At 44.3% G+C, this 16,059-nt stretch overlaps 1 protein-coding gene across 2 annotated transcripts in view; it reads right to left on the bottom strand.

The window, feature by feature from the left end:
* The window catches only part of EXOC4 (exocyst complex component 4), a 410,015-nt gene that overhangs the window by 348,394 nt on the left and 45,562 nt on the right, over nt 1-16,059 (bottom strand). For both annotated transcript variants that reach the window (XM_058191473.1, XM_058191474.1), the window contains exon 3: nt 6,308-6,502. In XM_058191473.1, the coding sequence (XP_058047456.1) occupies nt 6,308-6,502 (195 nt within the window). The remainder of the gene's footprint in view (nt 1-6,307; nt 6,503-16,059) is intronic.

Genomic DNA, 16,059 nt, shown 5'->3' with positions numbered 1-16,059 from the left:
CCTAATACGCTTTCCTCCTCCTATTTTCCCCAAACTAACTGGTGGTTTGGGCTGAGAGAGGGACTGGACCAAAGTCACCCAGTCAGCTTTCGAATCTAAGACAGCACTAGATTTGAACAAATTAATAGATTTGTTAACAGAGTTGGAAGGGACCTCGTAGGTCATCTAGTCCAACCCCCCGGGTTCAAGCAGGAGACCGTATAACATTTCTGACCAATGGCAGTCCAATCTCTTCTTGAAAGCCTCCAGTGCTGTAGCTCCCAGAACTTCTGAAGACAACTTCTGTTCCACTGGTTGATGGTTTTCACTGTCAGAAAATTTCTCTTTATTTCTAGGTTGAATCTCTCCTTGGTCAATTTCCATCCAATATTCCTTGCGTGGCCTTTGGGTGCCTTGGAAAATAGCTTGACCCCCATCCTCCTCTCTGTGACAGCGCTTCAAATACTGGAAGACTGCTCTCATGTTCTCCCCTGGTCCATCTCTTCACTAGACTAGCTATCCCAGTTCCTGCAACTGTTCTTCATATGTTTTAGCCTCCAGTCCCCTAATCATCCTGGTTGCTCTCCTCTGCACTTTTTCTAGAGTCTCAACATCTTTTTTATAGTGTGGTGACCAAAACTGGATGCAATACTCTAGGTGCGTCTTAGTAAGGCTTTATAGAGTGGTATTAGTACCTCACTTGATCTTGATTGTATCCCTCTGGTAATGCAACTTAGGACTGCATTGGCTTTTTTAGCTGCCGCTGGACACTGCTGGCTCATACTTAGCTGACTGTCCACTAAGACTTCAAGATCCCTCTCACAGTCACTGCTATTAAGCCTGGTTTCCCCCAGTTTATATGTGTGCTTTTGGGTTTTCTTACCTAAGTGTAAGACTTTACTTTTCTCTACATTGAATTTCATTTTGTTAGATAGGGCCCAGGGTTCAAGTCTGTCATGATCCATCTGGATCTTGAGCCTATCTTCTAGTGGGCGTAGGGACCAGGTACTACCACTGCTTTAGATGTTGGCAGATCTGTTTTTTTATTATCTTTTCCAGTATCTTCCCGGGTATTGATTTTAGGCTGATTGGTCTGTAATTTCCTGGGTCTGTTTTTTGTTTTTGTTTTTCCATTTTTTGAAGATGAGAACCACATCAGCTCTTTTCCAGTCCTCTGATAGTTCCCTGGTGTTCCAGGATTTTTTTTAGAACTCACAGCTTCCTGGTGAACAGTCAAAAAAGTCACTCAGTGGGCTTTCATGCCTAAGGCAGGACTAGAGCTCACCGTCTCCTGGTGATTGGCCCAGTCACCCAGCTGCCTTTCATGCCTAAGGCAGGACTAGAACTCACCGTCTCCAGGTGATTGGCTCAAAGTCACCTAGCTGGCTTTCATGCTCAAGGTGAGAGTAAAACCATTTCCTGGTTTCTAGGCTAGCAAATTAACCACTAGACCAAAGTGGAGAGAGAGAGAAGGGGAGAGTGAGAAGGAGAGAGAGAGGGAGGGAGATGAAGGAAGAGGGAGAGAGACAGAGACAAAGAACGAGAGACAGAACAGAGCTTAGAACAACCATTATCTTGTCTCTACCCAGCATATCAGGAACTGAAATTGATAGCTACTATTCCCCTATACCCCTAGCTCTATGGGATACTCAACACAAAAAGCAGTAGGCTCCAAAGACTGGGGCACATTTGTGTATCCAGCAGATAAGGGCCACACAATAGCTTGGATGCACAGAAATAGAAACCAAGCTTCAGTGGAATCAGAGAAACTAAATTTGTGAAGGAGAAGACCACGCTGAGCCCCAGGGAGGGAGGGATCAAACACATCGTAAGTCACGAGTTCCTTCCCACCCACAAGAGATCTGAGTCCAGTCCACCTTGAACGCCTTTCTTATCTCCCACTCATTTCCTTTGACCGCTACTCGGTCAAGCACCGGGGAAATCAGGAGATTCAGGAAGTTCAAAGGAATCTAAAGATGTATTGCAAGCTTAAGCTCTCTATAAGAATCTGACCAACTAACAGTCAAGGGAAATGAGCGGGAGATAAGAAAGGCATTCAAGATCTCTTGCGGGGCCACAAGGACTCGTGACTTATGACACATTTAACCCCTTCCCTCGATCATCTCCTACAATCCATCATCTTCTTTTTCTTCCAATCTGGTGAATAACACAACTTATTTGTTAGCACAAGCGTTATACTGGCGAGCAGGACACACCGTCGTCTTGCACACGAGGGGCGAACACGGCAGCCTTCCAAATTACTGTTACTGAATTTAGTCCTGAAACGCCGACACAGGACATCCTCCTGATAACTTGGAAAGCTCCTTTTCACAAATTTTAAGCGGGTCCCTGAGACAGCCGGCTACAAACGTACGTTTTCCTTCATCTAGCTCCATACAAGTAGCAGCCAGTGCCAAGATGTGTTTGCTTCTTTGCTACAGCGTCAGGGGTGGGGGGGGATGAAGGTTTCCTTCCTTACATTAATAAGTCTTCCCAGAATTAATCATTGCACATTAGAAGCAGCTGGAGTGTTTTGAGTGATAATGAAACCTGTAACAAGCCATCTTCAGACGTCTTGGCCAAACAATGAGGGAATTAAAATTTCAATTTAAATGCAGAGGTTGGAAACACGCTTCAGTGGCAAAATTACTTCAATTAATGTGAGTGGAATACAAAGGAGAGACTGCAGAAATGCGAGGCGGCTCCAGGAATTATGCCATTAACGTGTTTGCATGGAGGCGCACAATGACTGCAAAGGTCTAATTTCAACGGCACCTATCACAAAGCTACAGGCAACAATATTTATCAGTTCTCCCATTTCTCAGGAGACAGATCGCCCGCCTTCGTGGAATCATTTTGGGCCTTTTGATAAGCCAACAGCTGTTTGCCTTAAGGACAAAGAACAGGGAGATCCAAAAAAAAAAAAACCCCACACCACATTATGCACCCCTGACAGTTTAATAATGATTTTATACAGATGAGACAAAGAAAAACAATAGAGTCACCCAGAAGCAGGAACCCAATTATGACTTCATTCTGATATGAAGCCAGAGAGAGGCTTAAGAAGGTTGAACTTAAAGAGCTGCCTTCTAGATCATCTACAACGCGGAGTATTTAAAAGGAAAGGAGATGGCAGAGCCCCCCAAAAGGGACTCTTCTCTACACACAGGACTCGCAACGGATCTTAAGCAAAGTGTCGATCAGAGGGAATCTTTGTAGCTCAGGGAATGAAATGAGGGGCCCTTGGTGCTCGCTGAGCTTGGTGGTTTTCTTGCAGATGTTTCAGGACCCAACTTGGGAACATCATCAATCTAGAAGGGTTTGTCGGGGAGGAGGAGAGGAGGAAGAGGTGGGGAAGGAGGAAGAGGAGGAGGAGGAGGAGGAGGAGGAGGAGATCTGTGGAGTCCTTGCTGCTCTCAGAACTGGGTTATTTTCTTGCAGAGGTTCCTTGAGAAGAAAGAAAAGGACTAGAAAAATTACGACCTTTGAACTATCTGCCATTTTAAAATGAAGCTATGCCCCAAAGCAGATGAGGGCATAGACATTTGTTCTTAACTGTCTTTCTACAAATCAAGGCAGGGCTCTTGGCAAAGGCAAAGGGGTCTGGCTGAGAATTGTTAACATAACCATGCTCTACCTTTTGATCAGCCTGGGGGGGAGGGGGGATTAATGATTTCATCCATCTTCCAGGATGTACGAGAGACGAGGGGCGCAAAAGGTGACCTGCCTGTAATTGCATTGCCGCCACACCAATGATGCGACTTCTGTCCAACGTCGCGTTCTGACCGATCCCTATTACCCGGCCGTACGCAACGCATGTGTGGCTGTTTCAATGTCATCTTGGCTTGTTATAGATGTTGACGCGGGGACTGCATTTCGACAAAGCAGAGAATTTCCATTTTCAATTCATTTCTTAAGCCGAAAGGAAGAAGCAAATCTCAAGGCTTTCTTCGTCTTTTCCTTCCGGTTCTGAAGTGGCCCAGAACCTGGTGGGTCTATGGAGGTTCTCTGTCGTGTCCCCCTCCCCCTCCAACGACCGGGTCTAGGAAGTCCGTATCAAGCGTGGCCACGAAGCCTCTGCAGCTTTGCCAAATTCCTTTCAGATTTCTCAGGGCAGGCAGGAGTCCAAGGTGTGACTTCAGCAAACTAAATGAGACTTTGCTTGACTCAAGACTGGAATGCCAAAAGCAGGTCCTTTATATAGGCTGTGGGGTGTGGCTCCATGACTCAGCACTTATCCAGGCCTGCCCCTCCCTTCCTTCTGCTGACGTCGCCTCTCAGATCTCCGGAAGCGAGGATCCTCCCACTGTGAATTCCCTTCAGCTGTCTCTACTGTCGGCATCTGAGAAAGGGAGGGGTCAGAGGGAGCAGGTCTGGGTAATTGCACCACTTGGCTGACTTCCTGCTCTGACGGCTGCTCGAAGGAACACACACTCTATGATTAAACTGTCCGGGCATGGGGCCAGGCTCGGGGGCTGGAGGCATGACAGGCCGTTCATCTTCATTATCAGACTCAGAGTCTGATAGCAGACCCGGGACGAGACGGGAGGGGCCGTCTGAGGAGAGGAGGGAGGACAAGGCACAACATTCTCCATCATCCAGGCCACTGTTGTCCCAAAGGTGTTTTTTCTTCAAAAGGCAGCTGGACCTTCTTGGGGTTTCTTTTCCCCTTTTGAAAACGAGACTATTGCCTTATACATTGTAAGCCGCCCTGAGTCTTCAGAGAAGGGCGGGTATAAATGTAAACAAAAAAAAAAAACAAAAAAAAACACGTTTCGTTTCTTGGATGATAAGCGAAGCGTTTTCCAAGGGGAAAAAAATATCCAGTCCAGTTATCTTTTGAAAAAAAAAAAAGCACTTTGTAGGCCAGAATGTGGTAACTTAATGTAGGGGAGCTCCCTGAAGAGTCACAAATCTTGTTTCACACAACATACTTACCTGGGTCAGAGTAAGGGAGAGAGAGCCACTGTATCAATGAGATTGTTGGCCAAGTATTAATCTTGGCTGTTAAATCTCTGCTTATCTGGGTGTTGATTGCTGGTGAGGAGGTCCCACTAACACTGTCGGGGCAAGACACGTGTATATAAACAGAGAACAAAATCCAACCCGCTCTAGCACTGATGGTATTACCTAGCTGGGTCATGAAAGGTTTGCAGGAAAACCACCAGGCTCAGAAAGCGCCAAGGATCCCACAGTCCTCCTCCTCTTTCACAAACCCCCCTCGCTTCTAACACTGATGATGTTACCTAGTTGGGTCATGAAACATCTGCATGAAAACCACCAGGCTCAGAGAGCACCAAGGACCCCACAGTACTCCTCTTTCTCCTCCCCCTCTTCTTCTTCTTCTTCTTTTTTTTTTTGCATTTATATCCCACCCTTCTCCGAAGACTCGGGGCGGCTTACACTATGTCAAGCAATAGTCTTCATCCATTTGTATATTATATACAAAGTCAACTTATTGCCCCCAACAATCTGGGTCCTCATTTTACCTACCTTATAAAGGATGGAAGGCTGAGTCAACCTTGGGCCTGGTGAGACTTGAACCTGCAGTAATTGCAAGCAGCTGCTGTTAATAACAGACTGCATTAGTCTGTTGAGCCACCAGAGGCCTCCAGTGGCTTTCTTCTCCACAAACCCCCCCACCTTCCCTTCTAACACTGATCACGTTACCTAGTTGGGTCATGAAATCTCTGCTGAGAAACCACCAAGCTCAGAGAGCACCAAGGACCTCTCGTATAAAAAGTCAATATTTAAAGGCTTCGAGACACAGGGTAGAAATCTACAGGAGAGCAGTACTAAAATGAGGTAGATGTCTCAATCGTAAGGGGCTGCTCCGGATTGAAATGACATACTGAAAGAAAGAAATGACATACTGTACAGAGAAAGCTATTTTTTTTAAAAAGGAAGCTTCCCGAGCTGTTAAAAAAAAAACAAAAAAACCAGACGCTGAGAAGCCAGACAAGACAGCTGAAAGGTTCCTGGGGGCAAGGAAATGAGGTGTTGGCGAGAAAAGGAACAGACACGAAAACGTGGAAACAACTGACAAGATAGGAGAGGACAGCAATCGGAGGTTAAAGACAGTAGGTCAAAGTCTTTGGCGGCTTTGAAAGCATCCAGAGAGGTTAATAGAGTGAAGGGCTTTTTTTAAAAAAAAAAAAGGAGGAGGAGTGAGTGACAGAAGAGCGCCAAAGAGGCAGGCGGAGAGAACAAAGCAGTTGGCGAGCAAAAACGGCAAGAGGTAATTACTCCGGTCCTAATAGGAGATCTCTAGCCGGGGACAGGAAGGCGGCAGCTGTCTGTCTCAAGAGCAACCGGGGTCGCCTCTTACCAGCATATCCGTGGCGATCAGGTAGTGCTTGCTGCCCGTGTATTGCTGCAGCTTCTGCGGCACCTGCTTGATGGTCTCGATCTCGTCCAGAAGATTCAGGACGTGCTTGTGCTCGATCCCTTCGATCCACAGCTTGCGCAGCTCGTCCCGCTTACAGTGCAGAAGCATTTTGCAGGAAACCAGGTTCTCCTTCACCTGCAAGGAAGGGAAAACCGCAAGAGGGACCGAGGTGAGTCCGAGGGTCAGGAAGGAGCTCCAATCAAAGGGCAGGTAACAATTTTTTGTTTGTTTGTTTTGGCAACAGAAACAATTTTTGGCAACAAAAATCAGAACACTAAATACAAACTGATACGACCTTGTAGACGACCCTCCCTCTGTGACCTTGGACTACTCATCTCGAATGATCTAAGCCCCAGAGCTCATTGTAACGGCGTTGCCAAAAAGGCGCTAAAAGTTGTTAACCTAATTTTGCGAAGCTTCTTCTCCGGTAACATCGAATAGGGCATACAAAACCTTTGCCAGACCAATTCTCGAATACAGCTCGTCTGCCTGGAACCCACACTGCATATCGGATATTAATACAATTGAGAGAGTCCAGAGGTATTTCACCAGAAGAGTCCTCCACTCCTCTGCTCACAACAGAATCCCTTCTGCCACCAGGCTTGAAACTTTGGGCCTGAACAACCTAGAACTACGCCGCCTTCGGTCTGACCTAAACTTAGTACACAAAATTGTCTGCTACAACATCCTACCTGTCCATGGCTACTTCAGCTTCAACCACAATAATACACGGTCAAATAATAGATTACAAACTCAAAGTAAACCGCTCCAAACTTGCAGAAAATTCGACTTCAGCAACAGAGTGGTCGATGCCTGGAATGCTTTACCTGACTCTGTGGTTTCATCCTCAAACCCCCCAAATTTTAAGCTTAAACTGTCTACTGTGGACCTCACCCCATTCCTAAAAGGTGTTGTGGCTCCCGCCCCTGAACCTGGCCCCATGCCCGAAAGTGCCTTGGAGCCGGGCCTGCTGCCAGAAAGTGACTCGGAGCCGGGCCTGCTGCCAGAAAGTGATTTGGACAGTGAGGGGGAAGGGCCATCAGGACTTACCTCGGAAGCACTGGCCTCCCTGGATCAGCTCCAGGAGCCAGAAGCAGGCCAAGCGAAAGAGATAATGAGGTCTCCGTCCCCTGACTCTTCCCCCCCCCAAGGCCACGCCTGCAGACCCATCTGACAGCAATCAGGCTTGGCTCAATCCCAGGTTTCGTAGACAGGAGAGAAGGGAACTACAGAAACAGGGGAGGGGCAGGCCTAGGAAGTGCTAAGTCATGGAGCCACACCCCACAGGATATAAAAGGCACCAAGAGCTGGTGTGTCTCTTTGTATCAGGCAAATCCACGGATTGACTAGAGCTGAAGGTTGTGACTCACCAGCGTCTTGGCAGCCAACGAGGGCTCTTGGCAGACGCTGGCTCTTTTGCTGCCAGAGCTGATAAGAGCCGGCTAATTAAGCTGTCATTCGGACGGAGGCGAGGAGGACTTAACAAAAGGTCCGTAAAGGGGGCGTGCATAAGCGCACTAGTGTGCCTTCCATCCCTATCTTATTGTCCCCATTTATTCATATTCATTTCCTGTATTAATATCCATGTTTATACTTATTACTGTTTTCTCATATATGTTTGACAAACTAAATGAAATAATAAAGGTACTCCTCAACTTACAACCTCTTCGCTTGGCGATCGTTACAACGGTACTGAAAGTGACTTAGGGCCGTTTTTCACACTTACAACCGTTGTTAGCGTCCCCAGGGTCATGTGATCTGAATTCGGATGCTTGGTTAACTGGTTCATGTTTATGACGGTCACAACGACCTTCCGGCAAGCAAAGTCAATGGGGGAAGCCAGATTCACTTTAACAACTGTGTTACTAACTTAACAGCATCAATGATTCACTTAACGACAATGACGGGAAAGGTCATAAAATGGGACAATGCTCACTTAGCCGCTTCAGCGTCGGAAATTTTGGGCTCTCTTGTGGTCGGATGTTGAGGACTATCTATATTGCCACTGTACTCTCTTATTCCAGAAGCCTTGAATAGTGGGGCTTATGCAGTCAACGCAGTGACATACAGAGTCAAGAGGGAACCAGGACTACAAGTCGTGCTCGACTTACAACCGTTCGAAGTTACAACAGGACTGAAAAAAGTAATGCACACAACTGGTCCCCTCACACTTGCAACTGCTGTAGCATCCCCATGGTCACGAAATTGAAATTCGGGCGCTTAGCAACCGGCATGTGTTTATGACATGGCGATCAGCATTGGGGATCTTCCCAGCCAGCTTACGACAAGCCAAGTCAGCGAGGGAAAGGGATTTGCTTAATGACTGCATTATTCACTTAACAGCTGCAGCAACTCAGTTAACAACTATGGCAAAACAGTTGGGGGGGGGGAGGGCAACTCTAATATTAAAGACCCGTTTTGCTTGCCGATGGAAATGTTGCACTCAATTGTGGCCGTAAGTCAAAAACTACCTATGTAACCAACTGAATTTTGCAGACAGGGAACAATGGATAACAGGAGTTGGAAGTGATCTTGGAGGTCTTCTAGCTCAACCCTCTGCTTGAGTAGGAGACCCTATACTACTGCAGACAAATTCTAGCAACCTAGAACTAAGGAGAAATTGCCTGACAGTTAGAACAATTAATCAGTGGAACAACTTGCTTGCAGAAGTTGTAAATGCTCCAACACTGGAAATCTTTAAGAAAATGTTGGATAGCCATTTGTCTGAAATGGTGTAGGGTTTCCTGCCTGGGCAGGGGGTTGGACTAGAAGACCTCCAAGGTCCCTTCCAACTCTGATATCATCATCATCATCATCATTATTATTATTATTGTTGGCTGTCCAATCTCTTCTTAGAAACCTCCAGTGTTGGAGCTCCAGAGTTGGCCGCGGTGTGGCTCAGGCTGTAAGAAGCCTGTTATTAAAACACAGCTGCCTGCAATTACTGCAGGTTCTAGTCCCACCAGGTCTAAGGTTGACTCAGCCTTCCATCCTTTATAAGGTAGGTAAAATGAGGACCCAGATTGTTGGGGGGGCAATAAGTTGACTTTGTAAATATACAAATAGAATGAGACTATTGCCTTACACACTGTAAGCCGACCTGAGTCTTCGGAGAAGGGCGGGATATAAATGTAAACAAACAAACAAACAAACAAAAAACTTCTGGAGGCAAGTCGTTCCACTGATTAATTGTTCTCACTGTCAGGAAATTTCTCCTTAGTTCTAGGCCCGGATTAGTTTAGGATCTCCAGTGATAAAGGGGGAAAACACTGAACCATCCACCAGGGGAATCAGCTATAGGACAACCCTGCTGAAGGAAAGGAGCACAAACCCTGCAATTCCATTTAATACCAGCGAGGTCAGGGGTCCATATCAGAAGGAATGAGTTCTGACTAAAAGCCCAAAAGTGGGACCCAGCCAGAGGTTGGTATTCATCCGGTTTGTACCAATTCGAGCAAAGAGGTAGTGGCGACTGCTGGTGGGCACGGCCATCCATCTGGATGTAATGCCATCCTATTTAGCCACGTTTTCGAGACGGGGTGCATGTGCAGAAGTCCAGGCGCATGTACAGAAGGCACATGCACAAAGCGAGTGTTCGCGTGGCGAACCGGTGGCAAGCACATGTGGAACCCACTGCCGGCACTCCAAATCTATCCTGTCAATTTCAGCCGGATTGCACCGCACACCTCTAATGTCATTTAAAAACAATGCAATGCACAAAAGCCGGCAACGGCTTTTCTCACTATTGTTTTGTCTCGAATACCAATTGCCTAGTCCCCCCCCCCCCCGCCCCACTCCTACTTTTTAAACAGCGGAACAGCAGAAAGGCAAAAACCTCCCTGGTGAGGTTGTTATCACTGGCGAAACATAAAAAAGCTTGAAACACAAATCCAGAGATGTCTAATATTCAAAAACATGTGTTTTTTTTTTCTCCAAGAAAAAAGAAACAACCGATCTAGTGTATACTTCCGTGTTGCTGCTGCGAGTGCTTGCAAAAACACGGAAAGGTAGCGAAAACCCCAGAGGCTTTCCTTACCTGTGACAAGATCCGAAATTATTACACAATCACAATAGTTCCAGAGCCCAGAAAGACAACGCTATCCCAACGGCTTCTGAGACAGAGGGAAATGGAGAAGGCACTTCATTATGGATTTATTGCATCGAGTCGCTAACGGGTCGGGAGATGGGTGGCGTATAAAGGTACTGAATAAATAAGATTATATAGCAATGTTATTTAGGGGGTGAGACAGGGCAAAACACCCCTTTGACAGCAGTTGCTTGGCTCATCCCATCATTAAGACAAGACAAATCAATGAAACAGGGCCCAGATACCCAAATATCCAGGGGTTACTGGCATCTAAAAAGAAAATGCGCTGGAAGAAAAACAAGATTATGCTTATATTTTTGCATCATAGCCAATATACAGCCACACGGTTGTGGTGCCAATTTCACAGTTACAATAACATCCTGGAGAAATCATCAGCATTAGCTTTTTGGTAAGTCCCAGATAAAATAGTCTTTGAGAGCAAATCCCAATTTTCTGGGTCTCAAGGTTTTTTCACCCCCTGCTATATATAATATAACACTGTGTTTCTCAACCTTGGCAATTTGAAGAGGGGTGTACTTCAATTCCCAGAATTCCCCAGCTAGCATGGCTGGCTGGGGAATTCTGGGAGTTGAAGTACACAGATCTTAAAACAGACAAGGTGGAGAAACAACACTTTTCTTAAGTGAGAAAGAGCCACGGTGGCGCAGTGGTGAGAATGCAGTACTGCAGGCTACATCTGCTGACTGCCAGTAAAAGCCCTGTGAAGTGGTATATAAGTCTAAGTGCTATTGCTAAGGAGGGAGGAAGGGAGGAAGGAAGGAAGGAAGGGCTGTGGTGATGCAGTGGTTAGAATGCAGTATTGCAGGCTAACTCTGCCAACTGCCAGCAGCTCGATCGTGAACAGCTGCAGGTTGACTCAACCTTCCATCCTACTGAGATCGGTAAAATGAGAACCCAGATTGCTGTTCACAATATCATTGTGAAGCGGTATATAAGTCTAAGTGCTATTGCTGTCCTATAAGCATTGGAAACGCAATTCCGAAAATTCAAAGGCTAGCTATTCCAGAAACTACAGTCCAAAATACCTGCACGCAATTTACATACAGTTCTCCACTTTTTTTTTGTTTTAAAAAGTTTTATTTTGACATTCTTATCCAATAACATATCCAATAACATATTTAATGTACCCTCATATACAATTAATCGGATCTGCCTGGTCACCACCCCCTTCCTTTTCCTTTTACTCTCCTTCTTTACCTTCTTCTACTTTCCATAACCATCCTCCCCCTCTCTTATCTACATCCTCTCCTCTTTCCTCCCTATTCCTTTCTTCTCCTCTTCCCTCTTCCTTCCTTCCTTTTCCTCCTCCTCCTCCTCTTCTCTTTCCTCCTTCTCTTCTACTCCTTCTTTCCCTTCATTCTAAAGTAGTAACCAGGCAGGTCCGATCTTACATTAATTATACATCTTCAATCATCTTTGTACATTAACTATCAATCCATTTTCTACCCCTCCCCTCCTTCCTTCCTCCCCCACCCCCAGGACTTCCGAGAACCGAGTACAGGGTATAAAACTAACAACAAAATTAAAATCTAGCACAAATCATAATCCATAGTCGTTCCTTAAAACCTCCACTCCTTCCAAAGACAAAGAAGATACTTTTCTTCCACTCCATTATATATCAGACCATTCCACTCCTAGAATTCTCCAAAGTTTCCAATTGAGTTAGTGTTTATTCTTGAATAAAGTACGTAGTTTTAATATCCAACCTTCATCAATCAATATCAAAACAACGTTCCATCTTCCAATATTCACCAAGGTTTCTTCTAAAATGTCTTTCTTCCCTTAGCAATCTTTCAAAAATAGTTCATATTTCCAACTTAGTTTCTTTAATTTTTCTGTCCAACCTTCAGGGGTAAGCAATAGTCCATCTTTTCACATCTTTAACATTTATATATACAACAAATAATATTACAAATATCCAAAGTGTCAATTGTAATAATTAAAATCTTCACTTTACCTTACTTATGTCAAATAACATTGTTAAAATTACACCTATATCATCCACAATATATCTATTATAACAATTACATTCTAATTAACATTACATCCATCTCTTAAATATAATATTTAATCCAAGTTCCTAAATTTTACTATCTATCCTCCAAAATTAAACAATATTCCATCTTCCTATTCCTTTATACCTTTAATATATCATATAGTACCCCTAAAATTACACATTTATATCCACAATAAGTCATTTACAAAAATTAACCATAATCATATTTAATAAAGTTAAACATTCTCCCTCCCCTTCTTCTATCTTACACATTTTCAACCATCTATTCACCATTCAACTTAACATCTGTTAACAAAGAATTCCCAATCTTTAATACATTAGTATAAAAATCTCGTGCTTTACAAATTGTATTGAGAAAATACTTTTTTCCTTTATAATTCAGTGTTAAACCTGCTGGAACCTCCCATCTAAAATATATCTGATGTTTCTTAAGCTCATCCACCAGAAAGGCAAATTCTTTTCTCTTTCTTAACATTTTAGGAGGAATTTCCTTCATCATTATTATATCTTGTCCTAATATTTGAAATTTATTTTTATAAAATGCTTGCAAAATTCCATACCTAATCCTCTTATTTGTAAAATAAATAACCACATCTCTCGGTAAACACTTCTGCCTTGCCCACCAGGAATTAACACGATAAATTTTTTCAATATTAACTTCAAAATCTTCTGGTTCCATTCCCTCTATCTGGGCAAAGGCCTGAATAAAAATCTCTTTCAAATTTTCCTCTTTAAATTCTCTTAAACCCCTTACCCTTATAGCATATTCCATTAATTTATATTGTAATATAACCCTTTCTTCCTCTGCCTTATCAGCCTTAACCTGAATATCATCTATTTTATTTTCTAAATTCAAATTAATTTGAACTTCATCTATTTTCCTTTGCAATTTGCTATTCCAGAAACTACAGTCCAAAATACCTGCACGCAATTTACATACAGTTCTCCACTTATGACAGTTCGTTTATTGACCATTCGAAGTTTCCAATGGCTCTGGAAAAAATGACTTATGACCATTTTTCACAGTTAATGACTGTTGCAGCGTCCCCCATGGTCACGTGATCAAAATTCAGACGTTTGACAACTGACTCATATTTATGACGGCTGCAGTGCCCCAGGCTCGTGTGATCCCTTTTTCTGACAAACCAAGACAATGGTTCACTTATCAGCAACATTACTAACTTAAGAAGTGCAGGGATTCACTTAACAACTGTGGCTAGAAAAGTTGTAAAATGGGGCCAAACTCACTTAACAGCTATCTGGATTAGCAACAGAAATTTTGGGCTCAATTGTGTCCGTAAGTCAAAGACTACCTGTATTAAGGAAACATGGTCTATGGAAGAACGAATAAAGTTTTGCAATTTAAGCCTTCAAGGCATACTTCCTTAAAAAAAAATTACAGTGTTGATAAATGTCCTTTAGACCAGAGGTCTCCAACCTTGGCTGCTTTAAGACTTGTGGACTTTACCTCCCAGAATTCCTCAGCCAGCTTTGCTTTGCTGGCTGAGGAATTCTGGGAGTTGAAGTCCACAAGTCTTAAAGTTGCCAAGGTTGGAGACCCCTGCTTTAGACCAAATTCAACCTCTGCTTTACACAGAAATCCAAAGTAAATTTCTAACAAATGCACGTGAACACATCTAACCAAGGGAAACAAAAAAAACAAAAAATCGCAGTCTGCTTAAGTCAACTGGTCCCACTACTAAACCGCTCAGATTGTTAGGAAGTTTTTTTTCCCAACTACCATCTGGAAACTTACCTCTTGTAACTTGAGTTTTAATGAGATATTAAGGCTAATAAATCAATAGCAAAAAACGATTTTAGCCTCAGCTAAAAATGCTGATTCCTGTGCAGGAGAAAGCCAAACCCCATATTAATGGCAATCTGAAGTACGCCAATATTTTGCCACATCTGCTTACAGGTGATTTTTGTTTTTCTGATTCTAGAATTTAAAAAGTAAAGATGGATTATACCGTGGACAGAGGCCCGGCTTTCAATCTTGACCGATACAGCTCACTCTGTCATTCAAGCGCACTCACACATATATGCTGTATGAGCCTCTCTCTCTCGCTCTCTCCAGGCTGATGGGAGGATTAATAATGCAAAGAAAGACGGATAACAATGACCTTTGGTGGATCAAGCAAAGGATAATTCTGAAAAAAAAATAATAACTTAGAGGTTGGGAAAAAAACCCAGCAAGCATCAGAGCCACTTTCTAGCCAACCCCTCCCCTTTCCAATTTTTGCCTCAAGGACGCAGGCAAAGAACACTGAATTTAATACATACAATATTAAAAAAAAAAAAAACTTAGCAGAGTTTCTAAAGAGCAAAAGAGAGGATGCAGCCACGAACGGCTGATTATTTACCAGACCAATGTTTGAGGGAAAGGTGGAAGAAAAGAGGAAGAGAAAAAGGATGGAGGGGAGGAGTAGGGGAAGTTAGGAGAAGGGAGGGGAGGGGAGAGGATAGGGAGGGGGAGGGTGAAGGGAGAGGAGGGGAAGAGAAGAGACTGAAGAGGAGGGAGGAGAATGGAGGGAGAAGAATGGACTAGAGAGGAGGAAAGGTGGGGGAGAAGAGAGCAGGGAGGGAGGAGAACAGAGAGGAGAGGAGAGGAGAGGAGAGGAGAGGAGAGGAGAGGAGAGGAGAGGAGAGGAGAGGAGAGAGGGAAGGAGAATGGGGGAAGAGAGGAGGGGAGAGAGAGGAAGGAGGAGAGGAGGGAGGGAAAGAAAATGTGGGAGAAGAGAGGAGAGGAGAGGAGAGGAGAGGAGAGGAGAGGAGAGGAGAGGAGAGGAGAGGAGAGAAGAGAAGAGAAGAGAAGAGAAGAGAAGAGAAGAGAAGAGAAGAGAAGAGAAGAGAAGAGAAGAGAAGAGAAGAGCACTGAGTATCTGTCACTTCCCAAGAGGTTAAGGAAAATCACTTCAATACATGACGACTGAGTCTAATTTCATCCGCAGTGTAGATTTCAAGGTAGCACCTCCAGGTCATTCGGCCTCTACATCTGCTTCTGACCTGTGCAGAGCTTAATTGTATTAAGTTAGCCTGGACTACAGTTTATTTCTGAATTTTGTGTAATTGATCTCTGCCTCCACCCACAGAGCTGAGCCTTGTACATCAATCCTTGTAATGAATGGGTCTCCTTGGAAGGGACCAGATGTCCCTCACTCCCTTTTGGAGACATTGGACTGGATTTGAAAAGTTCACGAGGGTTAGGAGGAAGGATCCCAAGAGAAATGGCCCTTCTGTGCAGGGAGGCCAGGAGATTTCCTTTCCTTCCAGACCCTTCTATTCACCATCTCAAAGTTGACTCAGCCTTCCTTCCTTCCGAGATCAGTAAAACGAGGACCCAGGTTCTTGGGGGCAAAAGGCTGACTCTGTAAACTATAGGAAGGAAGGAAGGAAGGAAGGAAGGAAGGAAGGAAGGAAGGAAGGAAGGAAGGAAGGAAGGAAGGAAGGAAGGAAGGAAGGAAGGAAGGAAGGAAGGAAGATGAGAGAAGAAAGGAAGGAAGGAAGGAAGGAAGGAAGGAAGGAAGGAAGGGAGGAGGAGGAGGAGGAGGAGGGAGATGAGGGAAG

The sequence above is a fragment of the Ahaetulla prasina genome, chromosome 7 (genome assembly GCF_028640845.1).
Source record: "Ahaetulla prasina isolate Xishuangbanna chromosome 7, ASM2864084v1, whole genome shotgun sequence".
Classification (NCBI taxonomy): domain Eukaryota; kingdom Metazoa; phylum Chordata; class Lepidosauria; order Squamata; family Colubridae; genus Ahaetulla; species Ahaetulla prasina.
The sequence above is the reverse complement of the archived record's forward strand: the minus strand, read 5'-3'. Positions and strand labels throughout refer to the sequence as shown.